At 38.3% G+C, this 16,685-nt stretch overlaps 1 protein-coding gene across 1 annotated transcript in view; it reads right to left on the bottom strand.

Moving 5' to 3' along the window:
• USH2A (usherin) overlaps positions 1–16,685 on the bottom strand; it is a 716,035-nt gene that overhangs the window by 218,271 nt on the left and 481,079 nt on the right. Inside the window, exon 43 of the mRNA XM_028104725.2 lies at positions 13,512–13,675. Coding sequence (XP_027960526.2) covers positions 13,512–13,675 — 164 coding nt within the window. The remainder of the gene's footprint in view (positions 1–13,511; positions 13,676–16,685) is intronic.

Here is a 16,685-nt window from a genome sequence, read left to right as displayed (position 1 = left end):
AGAAGACATGAACAGACATTTCTCCAAAGAAGACATCCAAATGGCCAACAGGCACATGAAAAAGTGCTCAACATCGCTCGGCATCAGGGAAATCCAAATCAAAACCTCAATGAGATACCACCTCACACCCGTCAGAATGGCTAAAATTAACAAGTCAGGGAACGACAGATGTTGGCAGGGATGTGGAGAAAGGGGAACCCTCCTACACTGTTGGTGGGAATGCAAGCTGGTGCAACCACTCTGGAAAACAGTATGGAGGTTCCTCAAACAGTTGAAATTAGAGCTACCGTTCGATCCAGCAATTGCACTACTGGGTATTTACCACAAAGATACAAATGTAGGGACCCGAAGGGGTACGTGTACCCCAATGTTTATAGCAGCAATGTCCACAATAGCCAAACTGTGGAAAGAGCCAAGATGCCCATCGACAGATGAATGGATAAAGAAGAAGTGGTATATATACACAATGGAATATTATGCAGCCATCAAAAGGAATGAGATCTTGCCATTTGCAATGACGTGGATGGAACTGGAGGGTGTTATGCTGAGTGAAATAAGTCAATCAGAGAAAGACATGTATCACATGACCTCACTGATATGAGGAATTCTTAATCTCAGGAAAGAAACTGAGTGTTACTGGAGTGGTGTGGGGGTGGGAGGGATGGGGTGGCTGGGTGATAGACATTGGGGAGGGTATGTGCTATGGTGAGCGCTGTGAATTGTGCAAGACTGTTGAATCACAGATCTGTACTTCTGAAACAAATAACGCAACATATTTTAAGAAAAAAGAAAAAGAAGATAACAGGAGAGGAAGAAAAGGGGAGTATGTCAGAGGGGGAGACGAACCATGAGAGATGATGGACTCTGAAAAACAAACTGAGGGTTCTAGAGGGGAGGGGGGTGGGGGGATGGGTTAGCCTGGTGATGGGTATTGAGGAGGGCATATTCTGCATGGAGCACTGGGTGTTGTGCACAAACAATGAATCATGGAACACTGCATCAAAAACTAATGATGTAATGTATGGTGATTAACATAACAATAAAAAATTAAAAAAAACCAGCTGTATTTTCTTAGGCAGGAAATAGTATAAGTATACTATACAGTATACTGCTCTACTTATGTTAGTATTATTTTTAAAGACCTTAGGCAGAAACTATTACCTTGATTCGTGTTAGAATTGTGGGGTGGAATGTTGGTTTACGAACCTCCTGAAATTGTATGTAAAAGTATGTGTCAAACAGTTCAGTAGCACTAGTCCAAGGATTGAGAAGAAAAGGTGGCATTTCTCTTTATGGTCATTAAAGTACAGTGTCTCTGATATATGAGATTGTAGCATATGGCCACTTAAAGGAATACAGCTTTAGAGGATGTATGACTTTCTTTTAAGGACCCCTTTTCCTTTAGATCTTGGGGGTCTTGAATAAAAACTGAATGCTGAGCACACTACTGCCTTCATTTTATCTCTAGCAATAGTCAAAAAGGTTTGGTATGCCAACCTAGTTGAAAGAGTTTATAGTAAGAGATCTTTAGTAACAAACTTGGAAAACTCTGGGGATTAAGAGTTTCTTTTCTCTGATATCACAATATGTAAGCACCTTCAATAACGAGGTCATTGTTGTGCATTGGCAGGAACTGGTTATTCGTATCCATCAATATTTTTCCGGATAATGTTAGTCAAGTATAGCAAAGCCACTGGTGCTGTGAGTGCAAAATTTCTTCTTTCATTAGAATTATTTTTTACTGGCTTACAATGGTATTACTCATTAATTTATGGCAGCTGAGGTATAACAGAAAGTATACTAGATTTGAAGTTCACGTTGTATTTTAGTTAAGTCCGGACTCTGGTTAGAGATACAAACCCTAAAGATATAATTTGATGAAGTGCTTTCAAAATTTACTGGCAATTATAAATGGGTTTTACCTGGGTTATTAAATGTGCCTGATATCTATTCCATTAAGTTTCAATCAATGTACCTATGTATATACATTGAAAATATTGCAGCTACTGCTGTAAGTTCAACATGAGAAAGATTGTGTGTTGATATCTGGATAAAATTCCATTGGATGCCCATTCTTAGGCATGTACCATATGTCAATCCTTTTGAAATAGAACAAAATCTATTGTCCCTCAAAAGATAGAAAAAGATGGCAATTGAGTTCCTTTGGTAATGTCTTACTCCATGATATGGAGGCCTCTGTAATCAGAAATAGGCAGCATCTCTGGGCAGTAAGTGCCAGATTTCTGCATTGTCTTACCTCTCAGCAACATCTCCTTCAACATTTCTTTTTACTCACTCATTTAGTGCAGAGTCCAAAACAGAAAAGTAGTAGACACACATTATATCTTCATATCCTAGTCATCTGATGAGAAGTTCTAGGAGCATGCACAAGAGTATGCTTTTTCATTGTTCAAACAAGTTTTTAAACTTCAGTGGGTTCTTCCCAAGTCACTGAACTGTCTAAGAAACAATACATCCTCAGTTCTATAAGCCAGCACAAAATTAAAGGCTGCTGACCTTGAGTCTACCTCTGAGAGAGGAATCCTGTTGGAATTAAAATAGCTGGAATGAGGAGACAAGTAAATTTTACCCTCCCTGCATATTGGTAAAAGCTGGGCCTGAACATAGTTCCATTTTTATTTTTTTTCTTTATTTTTTTATTATGTTATATCACCATACATTACATCATTAGTTTTTGATGTAGTGTTCCATGATTCATTATTTGCATATAACACCCAGTGTTCCATGAAGAACGTGTCTTTAATACCCATCACCAGGCTAACCCATCCTCCCACCCCCTTCCCCTAGAACCCTCAGTTTGTTTTTCAGAGTCCATTGTCTCTCATGGTTCATCTCCCCCTCCGATTTCCCCCCCTTCATTCTTCCCCTCCTGCTATCTTCTTCTTCTTTTTTTTTTAAACATGTAATGTATTATTTGTTTCAGAGGTACAGGTCTGTGATTCAACAGTCTTACACAATTCACAGCGCTCACCATAGCACATACCCTCTGCAATGTCTATCACCCAGCTGCCTATCCCTCCCAACCCCCACCATTCCAGCAACCCTCAGTTTGTTTCCTGAGATTAAGAATTCCTCATATCAGAACACAGGCAGCAACCTCTTCAACCTCAGCAACAGCAACTTCTTCCTAGAAACATCACCAAAGGCAAGGGAAGCAAGGGCAAAAATGAACTATTGGGATTTCATCAAGATAAAAAGCTTTTGCACAGCAAAAGAAACAGTCCACAAAACCAAAAGACAACTGACAGAATGGGAGAAGATATTTGCAAATGACATATCAGATAAAGGGCTAGTATCCAAAATCTATAAAGAACTTATCAAATTCAACACCCAAATAACAAATAATCCAATCAAGAAATGGGCAGAAGACATGAACAGACATTTTTCCAAAGAAGACATCCAAATGGCCAACAGACACATGATAAAGTGCTCAACATCGCTCGGCATCAGGGAAATCCAAATCAAAATCTCAAGGAGATACCACCTCACACCCGTCAGAATGGCTAAATTTAACAAGTCAGGAAACAACAGATGTTGGTGGGGATGCAGAGTAAGGGGAACCCTCCTACACTGTTGGTGGGAATGCAAGCTGGTGCAGCCACTCTGGAAAACAGTATGGAGGTTCCTCAAACAGTTGAAAATAGAGCTACCATACAATTCAGCAATTGCACTACTGGGTATTTACCGCAAAGATACAAATGTAGGGATCCGAAGGGGTACGCGCACCCCGATGTTTATAGCAGCAATGTCCACAATAGCCAAACTGTGGAAAGAGCCAAGATGTCCATCGACAGATGAATGGATAAAGAAGAAGTGGTATATATATACACAATGGAATATTATGCAGCCATCAAAAGGAAAGAGATCTTGCCATTTGCAACGACGTGGATGGAACTGGAGGGTGTTATGCTGAGTGAAATAAGTCAATCAGAGAAAGACATGTATCATATGACCTCACTGATATGAGGAATTCTTAATCTCAGGAAACAAACTGAGGGTTGCTGGAGTGGAGGGGGGTGGAAGGGATGGGGTGGCTGGGTGATAGACATTGGGGAGGGTATGTGCTATGGCGAGTGCTGTGAATTGTGCAAGACTGTTGAATCACAGATTTGCACCTCTGAAACAAATAATGCAATATATGTTAAGAAAAAAAAAAGAAGAAGAAGATAGCAGGAAGGGAAGAATGAAGGGGGGGAAATCGGAGGGGGAGATGAACCATGAGAGACAATGGACTCTGAAAAACAAACTGACTGTTCTAGAGGGGAGGTGGGTGGGGGGATGGGTAGCCTGGTGATGGGTATTAAAGAGGGCACATTCTGCGTGAGCACTGGGTGTTATGCACAAACAATGAAACATGGAACACTACATCCAAAACTAATGATGTAATGTATGGTGATTAACATAACAATAAAAAAGAATTCCTCCTATTAGTGAAGTCATATGATACATGTCTTTCTCTGATTGACTTATTTCACTCAGCATAACACTTTCCAGTTCCAGCCACGTCATTGCAAATGGCAAAAATTTTATTCCTTTTGATGGCTGCATAATATTCCATTGTATATATATACCACATCTTCTTTATCCATTCATCTGTCGATGGACATCTTGGCTCTTTCCACAGTTTGGCTATTGTGGACATTGCTGCTATAAACGTCGGGGTGCACGTACCCCTTCGGATCCCTACATTTGTATCTTTGTGGTAAACACCCAGTAGTGCAATTGCTGGATCATATGGTAGCTCTATTTTGAACTTTTGAAGAACCTCCATACTGTTTTCCAGAGTTATAGTTCCATTTTTTAAAAGAGAAAATCATTAAGTCACAAGGCTTCTTCATAGCATGAGACAGGGAAAACATTGTTTAGAACCTTCAAAAGCAGATTTGTGTGTGTGTGTGTGTGTGTGTGTGTGTATTGCTTCTATGAGAATGAGATGGAAGTTTTAGAAAACATTTGCATTGTGTTAAAAATAACAAAGGGGAGACATGCCTTTATGAAAAAGAAGCCTCTATGAAACATGTACCTATAATCATGAAAAGACAGATATGAAGACAAAGATGATAAGTGATCTTGTTAAATAAGACAGCAAGGAAACATAGAAAGCAATGGCAGAATTCAAATCTGCACGGAAAGTAGACAAAAGCAGATGAAAAGTACATAGTAGGAAAGAATAAAGAGGAAAATGACTAAGAAGAAATCAATGAAAGTCAGAATTATATATATTGAGGACAGAGAATAAAAATATCTAAACAACCTGAAAAATAAATGGAATAAATAATCATTAATATAAAATGCCCCATGAAACCTGACCCAAATAAAGGTTTATGTCCATAAATTGAATTGATTAATATAGTTTTGATCAAAATAATGGCAATATATCCAAACTCAGACATATCATGGAACATTATAACATTTCAAAGGTAAGCTAAGCATTAAAAGATCATCTACAAAGGAGAAAAAGTCAGGCAAGTTTCAGACTTCTCATCCAGAACACCAAATTTTGACAGACAATGGAACAATTTCATCAGGTTTTGAGGGAAAAATTTTGATACAAGAATTTCATACAAATCTAAGTCATTATTTATGTGCAAATAGAACAGAAAGACTTTCTTATTTAGGAATAAAGTTAAATATATATATATACACACACACATATATATAACTAATTAAGAGTAATTAATTTATTTAATTTATTTAACTTTAATGGTAAAATTTTCCCAATAATGTTATCCAGAAGATAAAAAAGGTGAATCAAGATCCAGAATGCAAGATTGGGAAAATTTAGGAATTGATAATAAAAACTGAAACTATTTAGAGAAAATAATTATGTAAAAATAATTATATTATAATTTATAAACCAAACATTGAAAATGGCAGGTGAGAAGGTCAAGGAAAGTAACAGTACAGGGGTGGGAGAAATGAGGTGGCTGGGTGATGGACATTGGGGAGGGTATGTGCTGTGGTGAGCACCGTGTATTATGTAAGACTGATGAATCCCAGACCAGTACCCCTGAAACAAACAACACATCATCTGTTAATTAAAAAAATAGAAAGGCACCTGGGTGGCTCAGTCGTTAAGCGTCTGCCTTAAGCTCAGGTCATGATCCCAGCGTCCTGGGATCAAGCCCCGCATTGGGCTGCCTGCTCAGCAGGAAGCCTGTTTCTCCCTCCCCCACTCCCCCTGCTTGTGCTCCCTCTCTCGCTGTGTCTCTCTCTGTCAAATAAATAAATAAAATCTTAAAAAAAAAGAAAGTCATGAAAACAAAAGGGAAAGATAGCACTAACCCACCAATAGCATTAATAGGACAAATAACAATTTAACTTTAGAAATCACTACAGAAGGTAAAAGTTAGGAATCACCAACATCCATGTCTTTTCTCTTTTTGTCAAATAGCCAGAATATATTTTCTGGGCTCCTTACATCTGGTGGTAAGGTCATGTGACCAGTTTATGCTATTTTTAGAGCAACTGACCATCTCTGATTTTCTTTAGTTTTCCCACCTGTAGGACTTCAAGGCCCAAGGGTACGGTGGATCTACTAGATGGAAGGAGCCAAGTCCTTAAGTGACCCCAGAGAGTTTAGAAGGGGTAAGGAAGAGTTACAAAAACCTCAGATTTATGGTTTTGGTTTTGTGTGAATCCCATCACATAAAATAGAAAACACAGGAGTAGTTCTCGGATGGAGGATTTGATACTTCTTTCACTCGAGACTTCTTGAATTTGAAGTGTTTTTCTGGCAACCAGGTGGACTTAGAAATTAAAGTGTGAATATCTGAGTTAGAGTTATATGATTTGGAGCTGTACATGCTAGCTTGTGTTTGAAACAACAAGAAAAAATGAGGATTTCCTATGAGGTTAAATTTGCTCAGATATTCTAATCCTATGATGTACAACCCATATTTTGTAGATCACATAAATTTATCTGAGTAAAGGTATTGCTCTAACTCTAGCATATCAATCAGGTCAACCTCAGTGAGTTGAAGAAGAAGGTTATAACCTGTGGACAAAATTTTTGCTATTAAATGCCATTTTGGGCAGTAATCTCTATATAGAGATTCAGAAATGTGATCTTAGCTGCAGCAGATTCTCAAATATACAACAGTCCCCTCTCCTTTGTAATAGATTCCCAAGTAATTCAAAGCAGTTGTTAGGTGGGCTAGCTGAAAGTCCTCTTGCTAAAGCACTTCGATGATGCTCTTTGCATGCTGTTGGATTATTTTTAGAGATTGCTATTAAAGATTTTTATTTATTTATTTGACAGAGAGACAGAGAGAGAGAGAATGCACAGCAGAGGGAGAAGCAGGCTCCCCGCTGAGCAGAGAGCCTGATGTGGGGCTCGATCCCAGGAAGGTAAACACTTAACCACTGAGCCATCCAGGCACTCCTAGAAATCTCTAGGAGTTGATTTGATTGATACTATTAGTATCAATTATGTCCTCTAGATTTTTAGCATATACATTAGGGTCAGCCAAGGTGGTCCATGGGCAATATTTAGCCTCTAGGCCAAATGTGGCCTGCTACCTGTTTATATATATTCTGCAAACTAAGCATGGTTTTTACATTTTTTTAATGGCTGGGAAAAAAAAATCAAAAGAAGAGTAGTATTTTGTGACATGTGAAAATTATATGAAAATTTTATCTCAGTGTCCATAATAAACTATTCCTGGAACATAGCCATGCTTGTGTAAGTGTTGTCTCTTGCTGTTTTTGTGCTACAATGGCAAAGTTGAGCGGTTCCAACACCGACTATATATAGCCTGCAAAGCCTGAAGTATTTACTATCTGGCTTTTTAGAAAAATGTCTGTGGCCTGATCTAGAGCAATTATAGCAAACCACTCCATTCAACAGGTGTCCAAATTTGTCTAGGATTGAATTCTTTAGCCACATCTCTCATTAGCAGGCTCACTGGGAGGAGGTAATTTTGTTCAAATGTAAAAACTTGGAAGGATCCCATTAAGGTTATTTTATAATAGAAGTGTGTCTTGCTCACAGATTCTCAAATCAGTGTTCAGTATCCCAAGTTCTATGATGCAGAACTCTGTGTCATTAACTGAATACTTCTTGGAAAATGTGAGGAACCAAAACCACTTCTTGCAGAGTGCCTGGCCGGCTCAGTCGGTAGAGCATGGGACTCTTGATCTCTGGGTTGTGAGTTTGAGTGCTATGTTAGCGGTAGAGTTTACTTAACAAAAAATTTTTTTAAAAAATCAAACTACTTCTTGAGAAAATTCATTACTCTGCAAGAGAGTAAAATTTCTCACATCAAGAAGTGGAAGATTCTCTTGGACAGTGATCCAAGCCAGCCTCCTTATTTTTCCCAAAGATGTCTCATGCCTTCTATCTTGTTTATGCATCAGTCAGAAACAAATAACTATATTTAGGAATTTCCCCTTCCCCCAGCTACTTTAGTCTTTCACTGTGTTCCAAGTCTTATCAATAGCCTGCCAGAGAAAATTGTATTTAAAGGAAATTGTATATGAGATGTATTAATTATTCATCATTCTATATTTAGCAATGGAAATAGGATAGATAACTCCTCCTTAAATGAACTGATATGGGCAAACAGGGAATGAGAGAGTTAACTGAGCTGTGGTAACCAAGAAGCCCTGATATAAAGTGACTTAAATAAAATAGATGTTAATTTACATCTCACATACTAGCCCCAAAGTGACTGAATCAGATGGTGTTCCATTTCAACAACCCAGGTTCCTTCTCTTATGTGGCTTTGGATCTCTTAGGGTGTCGTCTGTGCCTGCAGAGATGAAATTGAGAAAACTGCCATGTCTACATTCCAGTCCAGGGAATTTATGAAGAGAGAACAGGAAGGCACATAGCTAATGTTTTGTGATTATGACACCGAAAGACATACATCATTTCTTTTCACATTTTATTGGCACAAATACTAGCACAAGGCCACAGCTAACTCCAAGGCTGGTAAGTGTAGTCTCTAAGTTGATGGGCATGGGGAACACCACCACCTCAAGGGGAAGGAGGTGGGGAAATAATACTATGCAATGGTTGGTAGTTCTACCTTTTAGTCAAGTCAGGTCATTATAAAGTGACATCTATTCTTTGTCTATCTTCAACTCATGGTAGAAATGTATTTATCTGAATGCCATGCCCAAATTTTTAATAGAAATGGCTTCCGAATTATTTTTTTTTTGTATTTTGTATAACTGCTGTTGAAAACACTGTCAACATTTTAGAGACAGAGTAATACTTTATACCAATACTAAATGATTACTAAGTTCTAAACATATATGATCTCATTTCATCCCTATCACAACATTTTAAGGCAGTTATTATTATCCCCGGATGTTGGATTAGGAAACTAGGATTTAGTGAGGTTAAGTGGCTTGCTTTAGTCATAGTGTTAAAAAATACTGAAACTGGGATCCAAACTCAAGTTTCCCTGATTCCAAAGTTTATTTTTTAAATCATCCCTTCATAAGGCTTCATAGAATTTTGTCATTTTTCTAGTTAGGAGAACTTGAAACAGTGAGAATAGATGGAATCACCCACAGGAGAATTGGAGTGTGAAAAAGATACTCAGGAAAGAACTTTGAGAAAAGTCTGTATTTAGGGAATAAGGAGAAGGAGTAGTTGTTTGACACAGGTTGGAGCATTTCGATGAGGAGGGTCATGACAGGACCCACCATGCAGAGAAACAGAATGGGATGGCATAGAGAAGAGAACGCTGGGTTGGGTCATGAGGTAAGAAGGACTTCAGGAGGACCATGTCAGTAGAGCATGAGGGAAGGTCAGACTACAACAGATGCACAAGTGAACCAAAGGACAGCCCAAGGAAAAGGCAAATACAGCTTATTTGCTTTGATAACTGGAGTAATGGGAAGAGGAGTAAGGAACAAGGTGTGCCAACAATGGTGGGTGCTTTTTAAAAGGGCTGACATTGAAATTATTGATATGTATTGCCACCCAAAGAAGATAAATTCAGACAAAGTCAGAAATTCTTCTAGTTACAAAATCTGGTGCTTTCTGATTAAGAGATCAAGATGAGGTAGAGGCCTTTTGTGTGGATTTAAACTTACTCTCTTAACAGTGACACCTTCATACTTTATGAATATTCCAGAGAGTTCACTAAGATATTATAATGCAGGAATTATGTCATTCATCACTGTAGTAACAGTGCCCAGGACAAACAAAGTCATAAATAAATATCTGTGGGAGAAAGGAAGGAGGCGAAATAGAGAGAGAGATGTGGAAGAGAAAAAGAGAAAGAGGAGAGACAGGAGAAAAACAGGAAGGAGAGAGAGAGGGAGGAAGATGTGACACAAGATGCAAACACCTAAAGGTTGGGGGGAGGTCTTGATGGATGGTAAAGTGAATAGCGTTTGGATGATTTTTCATTTCCCCTTCTTCAGCACCTTCCTCTCTCACTACCTCCAGGGTTTTCTTGCTCTGTTCTGGCCCTGGATGATCTTGTTAGTGAGGCAACCTCAGGAGAGGTATTGCCTTTCCACTGCATTCCCTCATGGGCATTTTCTTATTAGGCTGTTTATTTATTTATTTTAAAATATTTTATTTATTTATTTTAGAGAGAGAGAGAGAGAGATTTGTTTATTTGAGAGAGAGAGTGGGCAGGGGCAGAGGGAGAGAGAGAATCTCAAGCCGACTTCGTGCTGAGCGTAGAGCACAACGTAGCGGGGCTCTATCTCAGGACCCTGAGATCAAGACTTGAGCTGAAACCAAGAGTTGGATGCTCAACTGACTGTGCCACGCAGGTCCCCTGAGGCTGTTGATTTTAAAGTGAGCATTCAAAATGGGGAGGATCTTAATAAATCACTCAACGAAGTGTTAATAACCATTAAGGCTAAATGCATGAGGAACACCTGAAAATTGAATGTCTCAGCCCTTAGTTTGAATTTGGGAAGTTCTGCTTCCTCGCTGTAATGTTAAATGAGTCACAAAGTGCCAGTTTCTATCTTACAGGGCTTTTCTGAGAATTGTATGAATAACTGAAGCAAAGGTATTTTTGTATCCCTTTTTATAAAAATGTGATTGTTTTCACTAATATAATTTATCTTCATGGTATTTCACTTAGGCTGAAATATTCTCTTTTATTATATTTAACAGGGATAAGAACCTCCTATCTGTATAGGGACCAGGAAGATAGAAGTGTGTGACCTGTCTAGGGGAAGCCATTACTCAGCGCCAACTGATAATATTCCTTCTGCAATGTGGGAGTAGTTTCACTCCATCATTTGATTTTTCAAATCAATCCCCAAATCATCACCTTTATGTGAAATCGTCTGATTGTTAAATGTTGGCAAAATATTATTTAAGAAAAATACCATAGCCAAAACAGTGTAGGGGGGATGGAGGAAGTAAACATGGTCCATGTGCTGCCAGTTTACAGTATGAACCCTAAAAATGAACCGAAGGAATGCAGGGATGCTTTTACCTCACATGACATCACACAGCGATACAAAATTTAAAATGGGTGCTTCTAAAATGTTCAATAACATTCCTGTTAATCTGTGGTTAAAAATTTACCAGAAATATGCAGCTATCAAAATGGTGTATCCATGGGGAGATCATAGTTAAGAGAGAATATGTGTTTTTTTAAATACATTTTATGTTTTTTTGAAAGGCAATTTTTAATAAGTAAATATTTATAAATGTATCCAATTGACTTTCATCCTACAGTTTTGTGCCTTCTAGCATGTTCAACAATGTGCCAAACGTATCCCAAAAGTCAAGGAAACAACCTAAATTAAAATAGCAAAAAATAGGTGGCCCTATCACAGAGGAGTAACTAGTTAATTTACTTAGGCTAGCAGGTTGCACGAAGGAAGAAAATGATAATGAAACAAGCTTTCGGAGAGTTGACCCTCTTCTGAGAGTTAACCTTTGTGCTCACAAATAGTTATCTGAAATATTTCTAAGGTATGAATGGAAATAACAGCAGATTGCATTACCTACATCCCGAAGGTCAGAGGTTCAGATTACCAAGGTAATGAAACTTCAGCGAGATGCTGCAGATCTATTAAGTTTGTCAGTTTTTATAAGCACGCTTACTTCAGGCATGCAATTATAATGTAAAGGACCTATATTGGCAAAATTCAGCGGCTGGATCTTAACAGCAGTATTCAAATGTCAGATGAGGGGGAGGACATCCACCTTTATGAGCAGGCTTTTAAGATGAATCAGGTGGTGAGGGTAAAGTAGAGAGGAAAGAGAAATGAGTGAAAATATATTATACATAAAAATCCATCTCCAGATAAAAACTTTGTATTTTTCCCAGAGGTGTCTCAGAGTGTAATCATAAGCATCAATTAACTTCCATTCTTCCATTTAAATGGCTTAAGAGATCCCAATAGAGGTGACACAGATTATTAGAAACCTGCAACCTTATACAAACCCTAGGATGATAGTCTTCTGTAAAAATGGGTTATTTAGTGGCAACATAGATCAACAGAACCAGTACAGATTTTAATTTAGTGTTAATGTCACCTAATCCTGGTTTTAATTCGCAATTGATAAAATATAACATGGAGGCAAATTCACTCAGATGTTCTAAATGGAAAAGGAAGCACGTCTTAGGCTGTAACAAAACTCAAAGGCTGGATGAAAATCATGGGGTTACTATGCCCCAGCCAAGGGTAGTTTTTCATCTTTCTGTGTAACCTGTAGATGATTACTCTAGCAGGTACAGTTTTCTTTCATAAGACAAACATTTTACTTGGGGATTTCTGAATCAGATATTTCTCAATATTTGGTAATATTCTAGCTAGTTTTAATTCAACTATTTGCCAGATCTCAAGTGGTACTTCTAAGAATGGTTACAACATATATTTCCATGATAAATCCAGTGTTGTTTTCTAATTGTGATAATGGATCACTATAAAATAACAGTTCTGCTGTTAAACGCTATTCTGCTGACCAACGAGATCTGAAATTTCAGTTTTTTGTTTCTAAAGTTGCAGGAGCAGATTAGATCCATCTGTGAGCTCTTCTAACTACCCATAAAGGTATGTTCTGAATGGGGTCAGGGCGAGCCCCCTGCATCATTGAAGCAAGCCCAGTGGTGATGTCCAGGCTCCATTTTCCTGTGTCAAGCTGGAATTCTGTCTACACCCAGCACTGAAGATGATTCACTCAGAAAAATTCCTCACATGACTGCATCCTAATCAATGGTTCTTGCTAATAAGTGCTGAGTTACAAGATGGGGGGCAGAACTTTCTGTGGGAAAGTGCACAGTATTACATTCTATCAAATTAATATGTGGATATTTGTAGTACAACTGGCTGCTGTGACAGAAACTACATCCCCAACCAAAAGGAATGGAAGAGAGAGAGAAGGCCCAGGAAGGATGTCAAGTAGGGAGAGAGAGTCTGACTCTGAAGAATACACAAGCATCTCAGCTTTTCGTTGTTTTGTTTTGTTTTGTTTTGTTTAATGCATCCATTTAAAATTCATTCTGGTATAATACGCTAAGGGGAACTAGAGACATGAGAAGCTTACTTACTTGGTTTAGCCCATGTCACATCTATGGCCGTGTGGTTAACAACAGTTACGGTGAGATTGGCTCCCCTCTCTGGAAGGCCAGCTAATGTTGTCACGGTAGCTCCTTGGCTCGGTGAGAAACCCACGCTGTTGTGTACAAACACCTTATACTCGTAAGTTGTAAACCTGAAAGGTCGTTTTTTAAAAAAGTCATTATCAATTTCTCTTTTATGGAAGACAAAACACACACATTTCTTTTTCCTTACAAAATACAGGATTTCCCTTTTTAATCCCTTCAAAATGCACAATTTTCTGTTTCTCCCTACAAAAGAGAATTATCTTCTTTTTCCTCCCTACACACAAAAAAAACACATAACTATTTTTGTGGCTCTGGAGCCTTCACCAAAGTGGCAGGGAAAATATTTCATTAGGAATACTAAAGCAAATACCCGCTATGTAAAACAAATGTGGTTTATCGTTTTCTCACTCTTATTGTTTTTGGAAGTGGGAAGGATTACAGCTCAATTCAAGATGCAATTACAAATCTGGCAACCTGCCAGTGTTCTATCTGAATTTGATCCACACAGTTTTATGCTCTTCTTTTGGGAAACTCATCCATTTTCACATATCAGAATCCCTCATCACCATTTTCTTCCTACACCTTATCCTTCCTTCCTATAATCTCATTGGAAGACAGATAAACCCCTAAATTAAATCGTAACTGTGACCGAAGGGTACAATGTTCTCCTGCCGAGAGTTGTGCTACAGCAAGCTACATTTTGCCATCATGTGAACATATTTACTTGAGTCAGTACAGTGGAAACTGAATATTGCTTTGCAGAAGGAGAAAACTGGACATGGTGATGTGATATGATGAGGACTTTCCAAGTCATATATTAAATCAACGATAGAGTAAAGCCATCAGTGTTTTTTTTTTTTTTTTTATCATTTTTGGCTCTTTCAGGCAGAAGACTATCATGCTTTCTTTATTTGGTTCAAAAATGCCCAGATAGGAAAATGCTATTTATAGACACAGTCAGAATTTGCATAGACAATTGCTTAGTCCACGACATTTGCTTAAAACATGTTGCACAACACATCACTATCCCCGGGGACATCCAGTACTCAGCGCAAATGCTGGCCTCAGATCATCATCACCTTCTTTGGGTTTATGATGTCATCCAAGTTAACTTGCATCCAGTGCAGGGCCCACGGACCGTGTCTCGATAAGTCACAACTGAACAGGCTTGACAAAGGGAGGATGCCATTTGCAGGATTGTGCCAAATAATTCCGTCAGGATTCTCACAGCATTTTGCTACCACCTATGTTGAAGTCTGCTTCTACTGCTTGCTGAAGTCAACTTGTTTCTCACTCATGGTCCAAAGATATTTTGCTGGGCTCTGCCTCAGCCACATGTAAGGTGTTTCTCTGTTGTAGTCATAGGTAAGGACTCAGTGATTTATTTGAGGCTTTTTACCTATTTCCCCCCAAATAAGTACTAGCATCAGATTTTCTACATTTGTTTGCTTTACCCTTTCTTCTTGTGCTTTGTTTTCTTTCTTTTTTTCTGCTTTGTATGCTGTAATGGGTTGAATTGTGTGCCCCCCCCCCCCACAACTGATATGTTTAAATCCCAATCCCTGGTACCTGTGAACGTGAACTTATTTGGAAATAGGAATTTTGCAGATGTAGTCAAGTTGAGATCATACTAGGTTCAGGAAAGCCCTAAATGCAATGGACTGATGTCTTTATAAAAACAAACAGAGGAAAATTTTGATGCAGAGACACACAGAGGGAGAAGACAGCCATGTGAAGACAGGGGCAGAGATTGAAGTTATACCGCCACAAGCCAAGCAACAACTGGCCACCAGAAGTTGGAACAGGCAAGAAACAACTTTTCTCCAGAGACTGAAGGAAGCATGACCCTGACAACACCTTGATTTTGGACTTTGAGCCTCCAGAGGTGTGAGATAATACATTTCTATTGTTTTATGTCGCCCAGTTTGTTCCTAGCAGCCGGAGGAAGCCACTACAGATGCTTTTCGGCAAGTGCCAACTAGTCAACATGACCAAGACAACTGAAAGATAATAATAGCATTTACTTAGTAGTTAATATGTTTCAGGGATTTTCCACATGGATTAACTCACTCGTTCCTCACAATTACCCTACAAGGTGCTATTATAACACCTATTTTGAAAATGAGGAAAATCAGGCTCAAAGAGTTAAATAACTTGTCCAACTTGTCAATCTGGTAAGTGGGACAGTGCAGATTCAAACCCAGTCTAATTCTAGAGCTGGCTCTTTTAACCACGATGCAATGCTGCCACCATAATAATGATGGTGATGATAACAGTAATAATCATCATAAGGATAATCTGATCTGTCAACACTTGGATGATGTCATATCACTGGGGCTTGACCTTTGAATTATTTTTCTAGCGCTGAGGATAGATTTTTGCTTACATATCCAAACAGTCTTGCCAAATCTCCTCTGTAACCACTTGTATGAATTTGAAAGATGGTGAGTTGGGGTTAAGCAGTTAGCAAGTCTGTGACAATGGGATGAAACAAAAGCTAATGGCTCTCTTGGTAATTGAACCAGTGACCCTGGCTTCAATAACTTTCTCCCTGGGTGAAATTATTTTAATTGTGTTTTACTTCATAAAACGGCTTAAAACAAATTTAGCTAGAGTCTGGATCCCTAGTCTTCTCTCCTACAATAGTTGAATTTTTCTTCCACATGTCTATGCTATTACACATTTAGTAATCTTTATGGCTTTAAAGTGATACCATTTGTGTGGTTCTTCTCTGCAAGTGTAATTAACATCCTAAACAACTTCTGTAGGGCCTTTAAGCTATTCCATCATAATTTACCTGTCATGAAATATACAATTTATATCTACACAGAAGAAATTGAGGCCATATAGATAATTGGAGGGCCTGTTTCCAAAGTAATATTAAAATTTTTGAGCGAGACAAGGCTGTAGAGTTTTTCCACTTCAAATAATAAAATACCTGCTACATTTTACAGATAAGAAAACTGAGACCCTGAGAAGTTAAGTGGCTTTGCCTAAGATTATACAACTGGTTAAGATGACTAAGCAAGTTTCTAGGCTCCTCATTTCTAATCTTAAATTCTTTCCACTATTCATTATTTTATTTAAATGAGAAATGAATAGGCATTTAACTTGATG

This window comes from Eumetopias jubatus, unplaced genomic scaffold, assembly GCF_037043125.1.
Source record: "Eumetopias jubatus isolate StellerSeaLion01/CBP00866 unplaced genomic scaffold, mEumJub1_p1.0 scaffold_12, whole genome shotgun sequence".
NCBI lineage: Eukaryota > Metazoa > Chordata > Mammalia > Carnivora > Otariidae > Eumetopias > Eumetopias jubatus.
This window is presented reverse-complemented; position numbering and strand designations above follow the sequence as displayed.